We start from the raw sequence: 17,666 nt of genomic DNA, 5'->3' as shown, positions 1-17,666 counted from the left end.
CCCCTTCCTTTCCAGTCCTGGTGAAGGGTCTCGGCTGGAGAAGTGGACTGTTCATTCCCCTCCATAGATGCTGTTTCTCCTTATCCATTCTTCTTTCTCCATTCCCTCTCACCCCTTCCCTTCTCCTCACCTGCCCAACACCATCCTCTGGTGCCCCTCCTCCTTCCCTTTCTCCCATGGTCCACTCGGTTCTCCTATTAGATTCCTTCTTCTTCAACCCTATCCCTCTTCCACCTATCACTTCCCAGCTTCTTACTTCATCTCCTTCCCAGCTTCCCCCTCACTTAGTCTTGCCTATCACCTGGCAGCTTGTGTTCCTCCCCTTCCCCTACCTTCTTACTCCGGCATTTCCCCACTCCCTATTTATTCACCTCCATAGACACTGCCTGGCCTGCTGAGTCCCTCCAGCATTTGTGTGTTGCTCTGGATTTCCAGCACCTGCAGAATCTCTTGTGTTTATAGTTCCCAGCCTCTCTACTGAGTGGCTGGCCCTTGTATGCAAGTAGGCCATTAACCATCTTTACCAGCCTATCCATTTGTGCAGCCATATTCAGGGAGCTATGGTCTTTCACTCCAAGATCCCTCTGCGCCTGGATTCTACTGGAGAGGAGGAGGATGAGAGGCAGCTAGAGAGTTGGAGGTGCACAAGATGATAATTGGCATAGGTAGATCGGTTAGGCAGAGAATTTTTCACAGCGCAGTAATATTTAGTACAAGGGGACATAATGTTAAGGAGATCAGAGGAAAGCATGGGAAGGATGTCAAAGATAGGTTTCATACACAGCGAGTGGTGAGTGTGAAGAACATGCACACTTGGTGTATGTGTGGCAGGCAGGCGTGTGGATGGTGGCAGAGGGAGATACATTAGGGACATTTAACAGACTCAGATAGGCACATGGGTGATAGAAAAATGGAGGCTTATGTGGGAGGGAAGGGTTAGATTGATGTTAGAGTTGGTTAAAAGGTTGACACAGCATTGTGGGTTGTAGGGCCTGTCCTGTTCAGTAATTTCAGTCTTCTACGTGTTACGTTTTATATCTGGTTCTCAGTCACTGGCCATTAAGTGGAATGAGTGAGTTCTGGTCCCTGAGGGTCCCATCTCTCTTCTCTTTCTGGAGACATTTAAAGTAGCCAACATGTCCATTTTAAAGTCATAGACTGCCACAGCACAGAAACAGGCCCTTTAGCCCATCGAGTCCATAATGAATTATTATTCTGCCTATCCCATCATCCTATACCCAGACCATAACCTTCCTATCTATGTACCTATCCAAACTTTTCTTAAACATTGAAATCAAACCTGTATCCACCACTTCTGCTGGCAGCTCGTTCCACACTCTCACCACGCTCTGAGTGAAGAAGTTGCCCCTTGGGTTCTTATTAAATATTTCACCTTTCCCCCTTAACATATGACCTCTAGTACTAGTCTCACCGAACCTCAACGGAAAAAGCCTGCTTGCATTTACCCTAACTATACCCCTCATAATTTGTACTCCTCCATCAAATCTTCCCTCATTCTCCTATGCTCTAGAATTAAAATCCTAACCTATCCAACCTTACCCTATAACTATATGGCAACATTCTTGTAAATTTTCTCTGTACTCTTTTAATGCTATTGTTATCTTTCCTGCAGGTAGGTGACCAGAATTGCAAAAATAATCGACAATATCTTAGACCATAAGATATAGCAGCAGAATTAAGCCATCTGGCCCATAGAGGCTGCTCCACCATATCACCCGGGCTGATCCAATTCTCCTCTCATCCCCAATCTCCAGCCTTCTCCCCATATCCCTTCATACCCTGACCAATCAAGAATCTATCAACCTCTGCCTTAAATATACATAAAGACTTTGCCTGGCAAAGAATTCCACAGATTCACCACTCTCAAGCTAAAGAAATTCCTCCTCATCTCCATTCTAAAAGGACGGCCCTCTATTTTAAGACTGTGACCTCGGACCTTAGACTCTATCAAGGCCTTTCACCATTCAATAGGTTTCAAAGAGGTCACATCTCATTTTTCTGAATTCCAGTGAATACAGGCCCAGAGCAATCCAACATTCTTCATATAACAAGCCATTCAATCTTGGAAACATTTTCATGAACCTCCTTTGAACCCTCTCCAGCTTCAGCACATCCTTTCTAAGATAAGGACCCCAAGCTGCTTAAAACACTCCACGTGAGGCCTCACCAGTGCTTTATAAAGTCTCAGCATTACATTCTTGCTTTTATATTCTAGTCCTCTTGAAATGAATGTTAACATTGCATTTGCCTTCCTCACCACAGGCTCAACCTGCAAATTAACCTTTAGGGAATCCTGCACAATGACTCGCAAGTCCCTTTGCACCTTATATTTTGTATTTTCTCTCCATTAAGCAGCCTCATGTATGGCACCTTGTCAAAGGGCTTCTGAAAATCCAAGTACACAATATCATCCAATTCTACTTTGTTTATCCTGCTTGTTATTTCTTCAAAGAATTCCAACAAATTTGTCAGGTAAGATTTTCCCTTGAGAAAACCAGGCTGACTACGGCCATTTTATCATGTGCCTCCACTTACCCTGAGACCTCATCCTTAATATTCGACTCCAACATCTTCCTAGCCACTGACTAACTGGGCTATAGTTTCTTTTCTTCTGCCTCTCTCCCTCCTTGAAGGGTGGAGTGATATTTGCAATTTTCCAGTTTTGTGGAACCATTCCAGAATCTAGTGATTCTTGAAAGATCATTACTAGGGCCTCCACAATCCTTCATCCACCTTTTTCAGAACCCTGGGTGTACACCATCTGGTCCAGGTGACTTATCTACCTTCAGATCTTTCAGTTTCCCAAGAATCTTCTCCGTAGTAATGGTAACTTCACACACTTCATGACCAGTGACACCTGGAACTTCCACCATATTGCTAGTGTCTTCCACAGGAAAGACTAATGCAAAATACTTATTCAGTTCAACAGCCATTTCCTTGTCCCCCATTACTACCTCTCCAGCATCATTTTCTGGTGTTCCAATATCCACTCTCACCTCTCTTTTAAACTTTATGTATCTGAAGAAACTTTTGGTATCCTCTTTAATATTATTGGCTAGCTTACTTTTGTATTCCATCTTTACCTTCTTAATGAGTTTTTAGTTGCCTTCTGTTGGTTTTTAAAAGCTTCCCAATCCTCTAACTTCCCACTCATTTTTGCTCATTTGTATGCCCTCTCTTTGGCTTTTATGTTGGCTTTGACTTCTCTTGTTAGCCACGGTTGTGCCACCTTACCTTTAGAAGACTTCTTACTCTTTAGGACGTATATATATCCTGTGCCTTCTGAATTGCTTCCAGAAATTCCAGCCATTGCTGCTCTGCTGTCATCCCCACCAGTGTTCTTTTCCAGTCAATTCTGGCCAACTCCTCTCTCATGCCTCTGTAATTCCCTTTACTCCACTGTAAAGCCGATGCATCTGATTATCTAACTTTAGCTTCTTCTCAAATTTCAGGGTGAATTCAATCATATTATGATCACTTTACCTTAAGCTCTCTAATCAATTGTGGTTCATTGCACAGCGCCCAGTCCAGAGTAGCTGATCCCCTAGTGGGCTCTCTTTCACGAGCTGCTCTAAAAAGCCACCTCATAGGCGCTCTGGAAATCCCCCCTCCTGGAATCCAGTGCCAATCTGATTTTCCCAATCTACCTGCATATTGAAGTCACCCATGACAATTGTAACATTGCCCTTTCAGCATGCATTTTCTATATCCCGTTGTAATTTGTAGGCCAAATCCTTACCGCTGTTGGGGGGTCGGAATACAACTCCTTTGCAGTTCCTTAGCTCTATCCACAACAATTCAACACCTTCTGACCCTATGTCACCTCTTTCCAATGATTTGATTTCATTTTTTACCAGCAGAGCAACGTCATCCCTCTGCCTCCAGCCTGTCCTTTCAATACAATATGTATCCTCGGACATTAAGCTCCCAGCTGTAAGCTCCTTTCGGCCATGATTCACTGATGCCCACAACATCATACCTGCCAATCTGCAACTGCTGCAAGTTCATCGACCTTATTCTGTATACTGCGCATTCAAACACAAAGCCTCCAGTCCTATGTTCACCCTTTTCGATTCTGTCTGACATTTACATTGGAACTCATCCTGTTGACTGCAGATTTGCCCTGTCAACAGCCTCTCTTTGTAAACAAGCTACCTCATCTTCAGCACTATTACCCACCTTTCCTATGATTCTTCCTGCATTGAAATATGTGCAGCTCAGGACACTGGTCACACCTTGCTCAACCTTTGTCTGAGGTCTTACCAACATTTCCTCCGGAACCTCTCCACTAACTCTTCTGGCACTCTGGTTCCCATCCCCCTGCAACTCTGGTTTAAGCTCCACCCTGCAGCATTAACAAACCTTCCTGCTAGGATATTAGTCAGGTGCAGACTCAATGATCCAAACATTTTATGCCCTCCCTCCTACACCAACTCTTTAGCCATGTATCAAATGTACGATCTTCCTATTTCTGGCCTCACCAGCACGTGGCATTGGCAGCAATCCTGGGATCAGAGCCCTGGAACTTTAACTTCCCTTTAACTTCCACCTATCTCTCTGAACTCCTTTTGTAGAACCTCGTCACTCGTCCTACCCGTGTCATTGGTACCCACGTGGGCCATGACTTCTGGGCGTTCATCCTCGATCCGAGATATCCTGGACCCTGGCACCCGGGAAGCCCACAGAACCTCCTGTCAATTCCCCTAACTAACAAATTCCCTGTCACCACAGCATGCCTCCTCTCCCCCCTTCCCTTCTGAGACACAGATGCAGACTCAGTGTCAGAGACCTGACCACTGTGACTTTCCACTGTTAGTTCATTCCCCTCCAACAGTATCCAAAGTGATAAGCCTGCTGTTGAGGGATTTGGCCCCAGGGGTACTCTGCACTGGCTCCTTAACCCCTTTCCCCTTGCTGACTGTAACCCCGTATCCTGTGTCCTGCATTTTAGGTGTAACTACCTCTCTGTATGTCCTATCTTTCACCCCCTCAGCCTCCCGATTGATCCAGAGTTCATCCAGTTCCAGCTCCCTAATGTGGATTGTTGGAAGCTGCAGCTGGATGCACCTCTCACGGTTGTAGCTGTCAGGGATGCTGGCGGTCTCCCTGCTCTCCCACATCTCACAACGGGGGCATTCCACTACCCTGCCTGTCACCTTGCTGAGTAACAAAGAGAATGAAAAACATGAACTTTTCCTTTGCTTTCTCTGGCTGACCTCTTGCTAATCAATCCCAAGTTCTAATTGGTTGCTGATCAAAGCTCTCTTCCGTTGTAGGGACCCACTGCTGCCCTTTCTCCTCAGACTGAAGTCCCCTCCTCGCAAGTCTTCTGATGTCCTGATTGGCCACTGGACAAAGGTCTTATACAAGTTCAAAATAACATCCGAACTCCTCAAGGCTCAAAGTACATTTATTATCAATGCATGTGTACTTTATACAGCCTTAGGACCATAGAAAACCTACAGCACAAAACAGGCCCTTCAGCCCACAAAGCTGTGCCAAACATGTCCTTACCTTAGAAATTACCTCGGCTTACCCACAGCCCTCTATTTTTCTGAGCTCCATGGACCAATCCAGGAGTCTCTTAAAAGACCCTATTGTATCCGCCTCCACCACCGTTGCCAGCAGCCCATTCCACGCACTCGCCACTCTCTGTGTAAAAAACTTACCCCTGACATCTCTGTACTCAAGTGCTCTGCTTAATGAAGGCCAACGTGCCAAAAGCTTTCTTTATGACTCTATTTACTTGTGTCGCCACTTTCAAGGAATTATGGATCTGTATTCCGAGATGGCAAGGTGGAGGTACATCTCTACCAAAGTGCTCCTTCCCTCCGCTTGCCAGGTCCCCCTTGGGCAAGGCGTAACACCCACTTAGCCTCCCGATCAGGGTCACGTGAAGCCGCGGGCGCAGGTGGTGGATGGTCGTATGAGCAGCTGGTGCAGATCACAAGTTCTGGTTATATGACCACTGAAGGGTGTTGATAACGGCTGGGATCACCTACCTTGTAAAGACACTGCCCAGAAGAAGGCAATGGAAAATGGGTTCTGTAGAAAAATTTGCCAAGAACAATCATGGTCATGGAAAGAACATGATTGCCAACATCATACAATAGGGGATTTTTTAAATATATAAATGCAATCGTGAAAAATAGCCAGATCAGAAATGCTGATCAAGTCAACTAGTTCCCAAAGGGAACTCTGACAGGCCAATCAGATGGTTCACTGCTGCTCAGCGATAGAACACAAAAAAAAAATCATATGTACAATTAAGAAACATTAAAGAATAGTAGAAATACTGGAGTCATGGTGAAGTCTGTTAGAGGGAGACATTTATACACATGCTGTCCTCCATAATTCAGAGAGATTGAAGGATGACAACTGAACAGTCCCAGATCCTCCTGTTCTACCACAACCCTCCGTGTCCTCCCGCTTGCTGTGTAACTCCTACTCTGGTTTGTTCTCCCATATTGCTACATCTCTCACTTGTCTGCATTCAATTCCATCTGCTATTCTTACAGCTGGTCCAGACACTTGCCCTCGGTACCACCACTGACGGCGAGGGTGATCACGGTCCAGTTGCTGTTGACTTTTGCCAGTAACCTGGTAATGAGAGTGAATTCTTGTACTTACTTGTAAGTTGGCATGCAAATATGTTCCATGAAATTGATCTGGAGGTCAGGAACATAGGCCTTTTCTCGGTCCATCATCTCTAACGGACGGTTCCCCATTGCCTTCTCCTGCAAACAGGACATGAAAGGAAAGAGATCAGATATCTGTAGAGGCAGCCAGGGTCTTGGCCTGACTACTCTTGTCACTATTCGACCGCAAGAGGAATCACTGACCAAGAAGTCAGACCTTCCCCCCAGTCGAACTGCACGGTCGCAGGCACTGTGGTAGAGCAGCAGTTAGCGCAATGCAATTGCAGCTCCAGGCAGAGCTTGCAGTTCATTCTGACGCTGTCTCTAAGAAGTTTTTAACGTCCTTCCTGTGTGTACATATGTTTCCTCCAGGTGCTCCTAACCCTAACCCTCCAGGTGCTCCGGTTTCCTCACAGTCCAAAGGTGTAACGGTTAGTGGATTAATTAGTCATTGTAAATCGTCCTTTGACTAAGCTGCGTTAAATCGGTGAGTTGCTGGCTGGTGTGGCTTGTTGGGCCAGAAGGGTCTGTTATGCACTGCACCTCTAAATAAAATAAAATATATCCGCCAGAGAAACACTTTATAGCACCAGCACTGAGGGCTCGATTCTCGCTGCTGTCTGTAAGGAGTTTATACATTCAGCTCATGATCGTGTGGGTTTCCACTCAGCGTTCTGGTTTCCTCCCACAGTCCAAAGACGTATGGGTTAGGGTTAGTCAGTCGTGGACACTGGCAACGTGGCAACTCTTGTGGGCTGCCTCCAGCACATCCTTGCATTGTGTTGATGCAAACAAGGCATTTCATGAGGCCCAAGAGATTCTGCAGATGCTGGAAATCCAGAACAACACACACAAAATGCTGGAGGCACTCGGCAGGTCAGGCAGCGTCTATGGAGAGGAATAAACAGTCAAAGTTTCTGGCCAAGACCCTCCATCAGGGATTTAATAAGACTCTGAACATCAACCAGATGTTCACCCAGTGGGTGGTGAGTCTACAGAAGTGGTTGAGGCAGGTACTCTCGGACAGGTGCTTACTGTAGGTAGGAGAGTTTTTGAGGGATATGGGCTAAATGCAAGCAAGCATTCGGTTTCCTCTACCAAATGGCAGTGTGTTTGCTTAGCTTAACATCCAATGATATTATAGCAACAGTTATAAAGATAAGGTTCAAAACCCTTCGCTGTCTGTAAGGACAGCGTCTGTATGTTCTCCCTGAGACAGCTTCGGTTTTCTCCCACGTTCCAAAGACACATGGGTTAGGGTTAGTGAATTGTACGTATTCTATGTTGGCACCCGGAGTGAGGCAAGACTTGTGGGCTATCCCCAGCAGGTTCCTCAGGCGGAACCACTTTACCAGCAGGTCAAAGTGAATTGACACCAGTGAATCCCCTAAACTCACTTTCACAGAACTTCCCAGCAGCAGATGCTGATGAAGGGCGTCATCCTGAAGAACTCTTTATTCCTCTCCATAGACACTGCCTGACCTGCAGAGTTCATCCAGCATTTTGTGTGTGTTCCACTGTATGCTTCAATGCTTTGATGTACACGTGACAAAGTTAACAGCCACCTACTTTCCCCGTCAGAGAGCACAGAAGTGTCCCAACAGAAATAAACCTTAAAACACATGAATGTGAGAATAGAAACAAACATTTTCCATTGTTAACTCACCAAATCTCCTTGTGAAAAGAATTCCTTATAAATCAACTCCTAGAGAAAGGAAAAGAAGAGAAATGTTCGAATGAGTAGACCTTCTGAGGGACAAGCATCAATTAGAGCGAATCAAAGATTAGCTAGAAAAGCATGAAGCATTTTGGGTATTGCATTATTTGAATAGGGGCCATCTGATTCATTAACCTTTATCTACAAATTTGAATGGAATGTCTTATCTCTGGCATAAGAAGAGCAGAGCACATTGGCTCGCTGCCTCTCTCTTTGCTTTCTCCTGCTGTTTCTACAAGACTCTTTCTACTCTGTTTCCAGTTCTCCTGTTCTCCTAGCTCTTAATAAAACCATTGTGAAACAAGATTTTTGTCTCATTCTTGACTTTCAAAAGAACCTTGGATCAAAAACATGCGAACTCAACACCCAATGAACAGGCAGATGGGATCAGGCGGTGTCCGGTTCTAGTCACCGCATTTCTGGAAAGTTGGGAAGATCCTGGAGAGCATGTGGGAGAGACCTAGCGGAATAGTTCGGGAAGCAAAGGTATGCAGCTTAATGTGTGGAACTTGGAGAAGTGAGGATCGTTCCCTCATTGGAGCAGATGGGATGTGGAAGATGAGAATTATTTCAGAGAGGAGAGAAGGTATTTCTATTAGCTTCCCCAAGAACTTGAAGACAAAGGTTAAGCCCCTCAGCCTCCTCTGCTCCATAGAATAAAGCCTCAGCCTATTGGATAGTATTTCTTTGTTGGCACGTGGCCAAGTGGTTAAGGCGTCGTCTAGTGATCTGAAGGTCGCTAGTTCGAGCCTTGGCTGAGGCTGCGTGTGTGTCCTTGAGCAAGGCACTTAACCACACATCGCTCTGCGACAACACCAGTGCCGTGGAGACTAATGCCCTTCCCTTGGACAACATCAGTGGCATAGAGAGGGGAGAGACTTGCAGCATGGGCAACTGCCGGTCTTCCATAAAAAAAACCTTGCCCAGGCTTGTGCCCTGGAAACTTTCCAAGGTGCAAATCCATGGCCTATCGAGGCTAACAGAGGCCTACTACTACCAGTATTTCTTTATTTTTCTGCAAATGCTTGCAAGAAAATGAATCTCAAGGTATATGGTAACACAAACGTACTTTGATAATACACTTTGACTTTGGTTTTTCAATCTGAATCGGGATCAGACTGTGAACCTGAACCGAGTCCGTTAGTGGTACAGATGTTACGGCCTCACACTCACCGCGGTTTTGATGGTGGTTTTCCATCCTTTGGTCTGGTCATTGAGGTCACAGGTTGTCATCATCAGATTCAAGAGGAGAGTGTGATGGTCCTCGTTCTTTTTGTCGTAAGCTGGCGTGAAACACAAGAGGTTTGTCAGAAAGATCCCAGTTCGAGCCAGGAGAGAGTGGATGGGACCACCATGTACTGTTGAGAGTACCCTGACAGGTACAACGAAACACGTACTGGCAGCAGTATCACAGGTATAGCATCAGGTAAGCAACATTCATACGAAAAAGAAAAAGAAATTAAACATAAATTACTTTCTGTATTTCTAGATAGCCGCGAACAGGCCCTTTCAGCCCACCCGGCAACCCACTGATTTAACCCCAGCCTAATCACAGGACGATTTACAATGACCAATTAACCTACCAACCAGTAAGCCCATAGAGTGTGGGAGAAAGCACATGCATTCCACAAGGAAAGCATACAGACTCCTTACAGAAGACGTTGGAATTGAACTTCAGACTCCAACAGCCCGAGATGTAATAGTGTCATGTTTAGCCATTGCTCTGATGTATTGCCCTGTTGCATCATGGTCTGGTATGGCGATTTGAATGCACAGGAAGCTATAAGGACTGGTGGACTCCACCAGTAGAACACGGGCACTTAACTCCCCACCGCCAGTCTGCAAATGCTTGCAAGAAAATGAATCTCAAGGTATATGGTAACACAAACGTACTTTGATAATACACTTTCACTTTGGTTTTTGAATCTGAATCAGGATCAGAATGTGATCTTGATGATCCAAGATGGCGGCACGACACAGCTTGCAGCGGCCACTCCGGAGCTGATTATCTGTTATTTGTGAAGTGGGGTGCCGTGCGCAATCATAATCGATTGAAAACGGATGTGGGAGCACGGAGAAACATGGGGAAATTCCAGGAAGACCTTCTTTGTTGCTGCTGCTGCTGTGAGGTCCGGGACTCTGCTGGGAAGAACAGGCCCCCAGTCCTCAGGGTCGCATTGCCGTTGGCCATTGGCGGTGCCGTCTTAATATGCTCGGCAGAGGATGATGCTCGGAGAAGCTGTGCCGGAGGGGATGGTCGACAGCTCGGAGATTCGACGGACTCAGACCCACCACCACCTACAGGAGCTTCTGCCTCGAGAAGGCAATAACCATCATCAATGGTCCCCACCATCTGGGCCACACCACTTTCTCACAGTTCCCATTGGACAGGAGGTACAGAAGCCTGAAGTTCCACACCCCCAGGTTCAGGAACAGCTCCTTCCCTTCAACCATTTGGTTCTCGAACTGACCGGTACAACCCCAATCACTATAGTTTAGCATCATGATCATTAGATTGATCACTTTGCTCCAGAATGAACTTACCTTTGTTTTTCAGATTCAGATTCAGTTTATTGTCATTTAGAAACCACGAATGCAACGCAGTTAAAAAATGAGACAATGTTCCTCCAGAATGATATCACAAAAGCACATGACAAAACAGACTACATCAGAAAATCCACATAACGTTTGGCAATCCCCAATCCAGAGTCCAGAGAGGCTGCTGCGTATTAATATCGCGCTACCGTCTTAGCGCATTCCCCGGAAAGGAGCTCCAATTCCACCAGACAAAAACAAGACCAAAAACTAAAGCTACAAGACCTGCACAAAACCACATAATTACAACATATAGTTACAACGGTGCAAACAATAGAATAATTGATAAAAAAACAGACCATGGGCACAGTAAAAATAGTCCAAGATGTTAAAGGACTGTAAGTTCAAAAGAAATCACTACAGTTTCCACAAGTCCCCAAGGTCCCGACAGACTCGCCATCTCACACCGGCAGCAGAAGGGAATACCCCCACTATGGACTTCCACAGCACTGCCCGACTCAGCCTCGCAGACGCAGCACACAACGAAAGCGACCTGAGTCCGTCGAAAGGACTGAGTCCATCGAACCTCTGAGCCGACGACCATCCCCTCCGGCACAGCTTCTCCAAGCACCATCCTCTGCCGAGTGTATTAAGAGTGTATCAAGCCAACGGCCATCGGCAACGCGACCCCAAGGACTGGGGGGCTGTTCTTCCCAGCAGAGTCCCGGACCTCACAGCAGCAGCAGCAACGAAGAAGGTCTTCCTGGAATTTCCCAATGTTTCTCCGTGCTTCCACGTCCGTTTTCAATCAATTATGATTGCGCACGGCACCCCACTTCACAAATAACAGATAATCAGTTCCGGAGTGGCCGCTGCAAGCTGTGTCGTGCCGCCATCTTGGATCATCAATTATAATTTTAATTATGCTTTTGCTTTTAAAAATTATTCAAGTTATTTTTTAATGTGAATACTGATTATCTGATGCTCCATGCCAGTGATGCTGCTGTAACATTTTCATTACACCTGTGCGGACGGCTAGAGGGCCATAAGACGCGGGAGCAGAAGCCAAGGAAACGGCATATAAGGCAGCAAAGGTGAGTGGGAAGTTGGATGATTGGGATGCTTCTAAAATCCAACAAAAACCAACTAAACAAGCTATAAGGAAAAGATGAAATATGAGGGCATATTAGTCAATAATATAAACAGGATACCAAAAGTATTTTTCAGTTATTTAAAGAGTAAAAGGGAAGTGAGAGTTGATATTGGACCACCGGAAAATGATGCTGGTGATGTAGTAATGGGAGACAAAGTAATGGCAGATAAACTTAATGAGTACTCTGCATCAGTCTTCACTGTGGAAGACACTAGCAGTGTGCCAGGGAGCAGAAATGAGTGCCATTGTTATTACAAAGGAAAAAGTGCTAGGCAAACTCAGTCACCTGGACCAGGTGGACTATATCCCAGAGTCCTGAGAGAGGTTGCTGAAGAGATAACAGATGCATTGGTCATGATCTTTCAAGAATCTCTTGATTCTGGCATGGTCCCAGAGGACTGGAAGATTGAAAATGGCACTCCACTCTTTAAGAAGGGCAGAAGGCAAAAGAAAGAAAATTGTAGGCCAGTTTCCTAATGTTAGTGGTTGGGAAAGTGTTGGAGTCTATTATTAAGGATGAGGTTTTGGGGTACTTGGAGACTAATGATAAAACAAATGGTTTCTATGAAGGGAAATCTTGCCTGACAAATCTGTTAGAGCTCTTCAAGGAAGTAACAAGTAGGGTGGACAAAGAGAGGCAGTGGATGTCATTTAATTGGATTTTCAGAGGGTGTTTGATAAGGTGCCACACATGAAGCTGCTTAACAAAATAAAATCCTATGGCATTACAGGAAAGATACTGTCATGGATAGAGAAATGGCTGACAGGCAGGAGGCAGTGAGTGAAAATAAGAGACCTTTCCTGATTGGCTGCTGGTGACTAGTGACGTTCCTCAAGGGTCAGTATCGGGACCGCTACTTTTTACTTTGTTAGTCAATGATTTAGATACTGGAATCAATAGTTTTGTGGCAAAGTTTGCGGATGATATGAAGATAGGTGGAGGGGTAGGTAGTGCTGAGGAAACAATGCGATTGCAGCAGGACTTAGACAAATTGGAAGAATGGGCAAAAAAAGTGGCAGATGGAATACAGTGTTGGGAAATGTACGATAATGCATTTGGGTAAAAGGAACAACAGTACTGACTATTTTCTAAATGGGGAGAAGGTTCAAACATCAGAGGTTCAGAGGGACGTAGGAGTCCTTGTGCAAGACTCCCAGATGGTTAATTTACAGGGTGATTCTGTGGTAAAGAAGGCAAATGCAATGTTGGCTTTTATTTCAATGGGAATAGAATATAAAAGCAAGGAGACAATGCTGAGCCTTTATAAGAAACTAGTCAGGCTGCACTTGGAGTATTGTCAACAGTTTTGGGCCCCATATCTCAGAAAGGAAGTATTGTCATTGGAGGGAGTCCAGAGGAGGGTCACAAAGATGATTCTGGGAATTAAGGGTTAACATATGAGAAGCATTTGGCAGCTTTGGGCCTGTACTCACTGGAATTTAGAAGAATGCGAGGAGAATGTTGAAAGGCCTAGATGGAGTGGATATGGAGAAGATGTTTCCAATAGTGGGATATCCATTTAGAACAGAGATGAGGAGGAATTTCTTTAGCCAGAGGGTGGTAAACCTGTGGAATTCATTGCCACAGATGGCTGCGGAGGCCAAGTCACTGGGAATATTTAAAGTGGAGATTGATCAGTTCTCGATTGGTTAGCGTATCAAAGGTTAACGAGAGAAGGAAGGAGAATGGGGTTGAGAGAGATAATAAAACAGCCATGATGAAATAGTGGAGAAGACTCGATGGGCTGAATGGCCTAATTCTGCTCCTCTGTCTTAGTGGCTTATGGCAGTCACAGAGAAAGTTCAGCAAGCTTGGTACCTTTAACCACCTCCTGGAGTGCCGGTAAGATCTCGATGTGGTGAGCCATGTCAGTGGCCAAAATAATGTCCCGCATCAAGTCCAGCATCTTCTGGTAGTCCTGTGCCAAGGAACAGAGGAGGTCAGGAGCACTCAGCACAGAGCTACTGGAGTAGGGTGGGGAGAGCATGGTCACCGGGACGGGACAGGACGAGACGGACAGCAGTAGGATGGGGTACCATGGACACCCATGGAGAGGGGAATGATGAATGCTGGGTTCGTATGGATGTCTGGGGTGGGATGTACACCGGGATAGGATGGTCACCAGGCTGGAATGGACACTGAGTTCAAGTTCAAGTTTGTTGTTGTTCAACTCTGCACACATATACCACCAGATGAAACAACGTTCCTCTGGACCAAGTTGCACAACACAGTACATACAACTTACACACATAACACGTAAAGTAACATGACCACCAATAAAATTAACAAATAATAAGGTGCATTTACGACACAAGTTAAAAGGAAACAGCATTATGCCACTGGTGCTTCAGAGAAGATGAGAGCCAGGCGGTGGCAGAGAGTTCAGTAACCTCACAACCTGGGAGAAGAAGCTGTTTCCGGTCCTCACTGTCCTTCTCCTAATGCTCCTGCCTGACGGTCAGTGCTGAAAGAGATTATTGGATGAATGGGAGGGACCATTGACTCTGCTAAGGGCCCTGCTTTCACAGCAGTCCTGACGGGCGGAAGAGAGACCCCAACAATCCTCTCAGCAGTCTACGCAATCCTTTGTAGAGACGTGGTCAAACGCCCCGCAATCCCAGTGCCACTCAGTGATACAGCAGGTACGGACACTCGACGGTGCTTCTGAGGTGGGAGCGGTCACTCAGCCAGGCTGGGATTGGGACAGGATGGACATTGAGGTTGGAGGGACACTGAGTTAGATGTCAGGCACCGTCTGTGTGGAGTTTGTATGTTCCCCCCCACGACAGCATAGGCTCTGGTTTCCTCCCACATTTCAAAAGACAGACACTGTCGATGGCTTAATCGGCCATCGTAAATTGTCCCCAGCATGTGGGTGAGGAGTGGGATCTGGGAGGAAACGATAGGAATGTGGGGAGAATGTGAGTAGTATGGGCTCAGCACTTCATTGGCACTCAACTACCAGACCTAGCATCAATCCCGATGTCCAGGCACACTCATAACATCATTAAAGACCCATCTATCCCCGACACTGTCTGTTCAATGTCCTGCCAGCTGGTAGGAGACACAGAACCATCTTAGCCAAGACAGTAAGACTGAAAAACAGCTCCTACCCCAGGCTGTTGTTTAGCTTAATCACGCTACACCCCATCTTGCCAATGGCCTTTGTGTGTTACGGACTATCAAAGTCACTTGCTGCACGTAAAAATGGGAATTTTTTAAAAAATTACGCTGTCCTGCATGCATTGTAAATATCTGTTTTGCACGGACTGGAGTAACTCCACAACCTCATTGTCTTGAGCAATGGCAATAAAATTTGACGCACAAAATTGCTGGAGGAACTCAGCAGAGTTCTACAGAGTTCAGGGGCCGGGGCACTGAGTACCGGGTCGGGGCACCGAGTACAGGGGCTGGGGCACCGAGTACAGGGGCCGGAGCACCCGAGTACAGGGGCCGGAGCACCCGAGTACAGGGGCCGGGGCACCGAGTACAGGGGCCGGGGCACCGAGTTCAGGGGCCGGGGCACCGAGTTCAGGGGCCGGGGCACCGAGTTCAGGGGCCGGGGCACCGAGTACAGGGGCCGGAGCACCGAGTTCAGGGGCCGGGGCACTGAGAACAGGGGTCGGGGCACCGAGTACAGGGGCCGGGGCACCGAGTACCGGGGCTGGGGCACCGAGAACAGGGGCCGGGGCACTGAGAACAGGGGCCGGGGCACCGAGTACAGGGGCTGGGGCACCGAGTTCAAGGGCCGGGGCACCGAGTACAGGGGCCGGGGCACCGAGTACAGGGGCCGGGGCACCGAGTACAGGGGCCGGGGCACCGAGTACAGGGGCCGGGGCACCGAGTACAGGGGCCGGGGCACCGAGTTCAGGTGCTGGGGCACCGAGTTCAGGGGCCGGGCACTGAGTACAGGGGCAGGGGCCGGGGCACCGAGTACAGGGGCAGGGGCCGGGGCATCAAGTACAGGGGCCGGGGCACTGAGTACAGGGGCCGGGGCACCGAGTTCAGGGGGTGGGGCACTGAGTTCAGGGGCCGGGGCACCGAGTTCAGGGGCCGGGGCACCGAGTTCAGGGGCTGGGGCACTGAGAACAGGGGCTGGGGCACCGAGCACAGGGGCTAAGGCACCGAGCACAGGGGCTGGGGCACCGAGCACAGGGGCCGGGACACGGAGTACAGGGGCTGGGGCACCGAGTACAGGGGCTGGGGCCGGGGCACTGAGTACCGGGGCCGGGGCACTGAGTTCAGGGGCTGGGGCACCGAGTACCGGGGCTGGGGCACCGAGTACCGGGGCTGGGGCCGGGGCACCGAGTACAGGGGCTGAGGCACTGAGAACAGGGGCCGGGGCACCGAGTACAGGGGCTGAGGCACTGAGAACAGGGGCCGGGGCACCGAGTACAGGGGCTGGGGCATCGAGTACAGGGGCTGGGGCATCGAGTACCGGGGCTGGGGCACTGAGAACAGAAGCCGGGCACTGAGTTCAGGGGCTGGGGCACCGAGTACCGGGGCTGGGGCCGGGGCACCGAGTACAGGGGCTGGGGCACCGAGTACAGGGGCTGGGGCACCGAGTACCGGGGCTGGGGCACCGAGTACCGGGGCTGGGGCCGGGGCACCGAGTACAGGGGCTGAGGCACTGAGAACAGGGGCCGGGGCACCGAGTACAGGGGCTGAGGCACCGAGAACAGGGGCCGGGGCACCGAGTACAGGGGCTGGGGCATCGAGTACAGGGGCTGGGGCATCGAGTACCGGGGCTGGGGCACTGAGAACAGAAGCCGGGCACTGAGTTCAGGGGCTGGGGCACCGAGTACCGGGGCTGGGGCCGGGGCACCGAGTACAGGGGCTGGGGCACCGAGTACAGGGGCTGGGGCACCGAGTACAGGGGCTGGGGCACCGAGTACCGGGGCTGGGGCCGGGGCACCGAGTACAGGGGCCGGGGCCGGGGCACAGAGTACAGGGGCTGGGGCACTGAGAACAGGGGCCGGGGCACCGAGTACAGGGGCTGGGGCACTGAGTACAGGGGCTGGGGCATCAAGTACAGGGGCTGGGGCACTGAGTACAGGGGCCGGGGCACCGAGTACAGGGGCCGGGGCACCGAGTACAGGGGCTGGGGCACTGAGCACAGGGGCTGGGGCACTGAGTACAGGGGCTGGGGCACTGAGAACAGGGGCCGGGGCACCGAGTACAGGGGCTGGGGCACTGAGAACAGGGGCCGGGGCACTGAGAACAGGGGCTGGGGCACTGAGAACAGGGGCCGGGGCACCGAGAACAGGGGCTGGGGCACTGAGAACAGGGGCCGGGGCACCGAGAACAGGAGCCGGGGCACCGAGTACAGGGGCTGGGGCACTGAGTATAGGGGCTGGGGCACCGAGAACAGGGGCCGGGGCACCGAGAACAGGGGCCGGGGCACCGAGAACAGGGGCCGGGGCACCGAGAACAGGGGCCGGGGCACCGAGAACAGGGGCTGGGGCACTGAGAACAGGGGCTGGGGCACTGAGAACAGGGGCCGGGGCACCGAGAACAGGGGCCGGGGCACTGAGAACAGGGGCTGGGGCACTGAGAACAGGGGCTGCGCACTGAGTTCAGGGGCCGGGGCACCGAGTACAG

General features: G+C 49.1%; 1 protein-coding gene across 1 annotated transcript in view; it reads right to left on the bottom strand.

The window, feature by feature from the left end:
• Positions 1–17,666, bottom strand: part of LOC132390692 (cGMP-dependent 3',5'-cyclic phosphodiesterase) — a 345,293-nt gene that overhangs the window by 2,838 nt on the left and 324,789 nt on the right. Inside the window, exons 26-29 of the mRNA XM_059963249.1 lie at positions 13,884–13,983; positions 9,550–9,659; positions 8,326–8,364; positions 6,652–6,758 (exon numbers count right to left, since the gene is read on the bottom strand). Coding sequence (XP_059819232.1) covers positions 6,652–6,758; positions 8,326–8,364; positions 9,550–9,659; positions 13,884–13,983 — 356 coding nt within the window. The remainder of the gene's footprint in view (positions 1–6,651; positions 6,759–8,325; positions 8,365–9,549; positions 9,660–13,883; positions 13,984–17,666) is intronic.

The sequence above is a fragment of the Hypanus sabinus genome, chromosome 3 (assembly GCF_030144855.1).
Source record: "Hypanus sabinus isolate sHypSab1 chromosome 3, sHypSab1.hap1, whole genome shotgun sequence".
Lineage (NCBI taxonomy): Eukaryota > Metazoa > Chordata > Chondrichthyes > Myliobatiformes > Dasyatidae > Hypanus > Hypanus sabinus.
The sequence above is the reverse complement of the archived record's forward strand: the minus strand, read 5'-3'. Positions and strand labels throughout refer to the sequence as shown.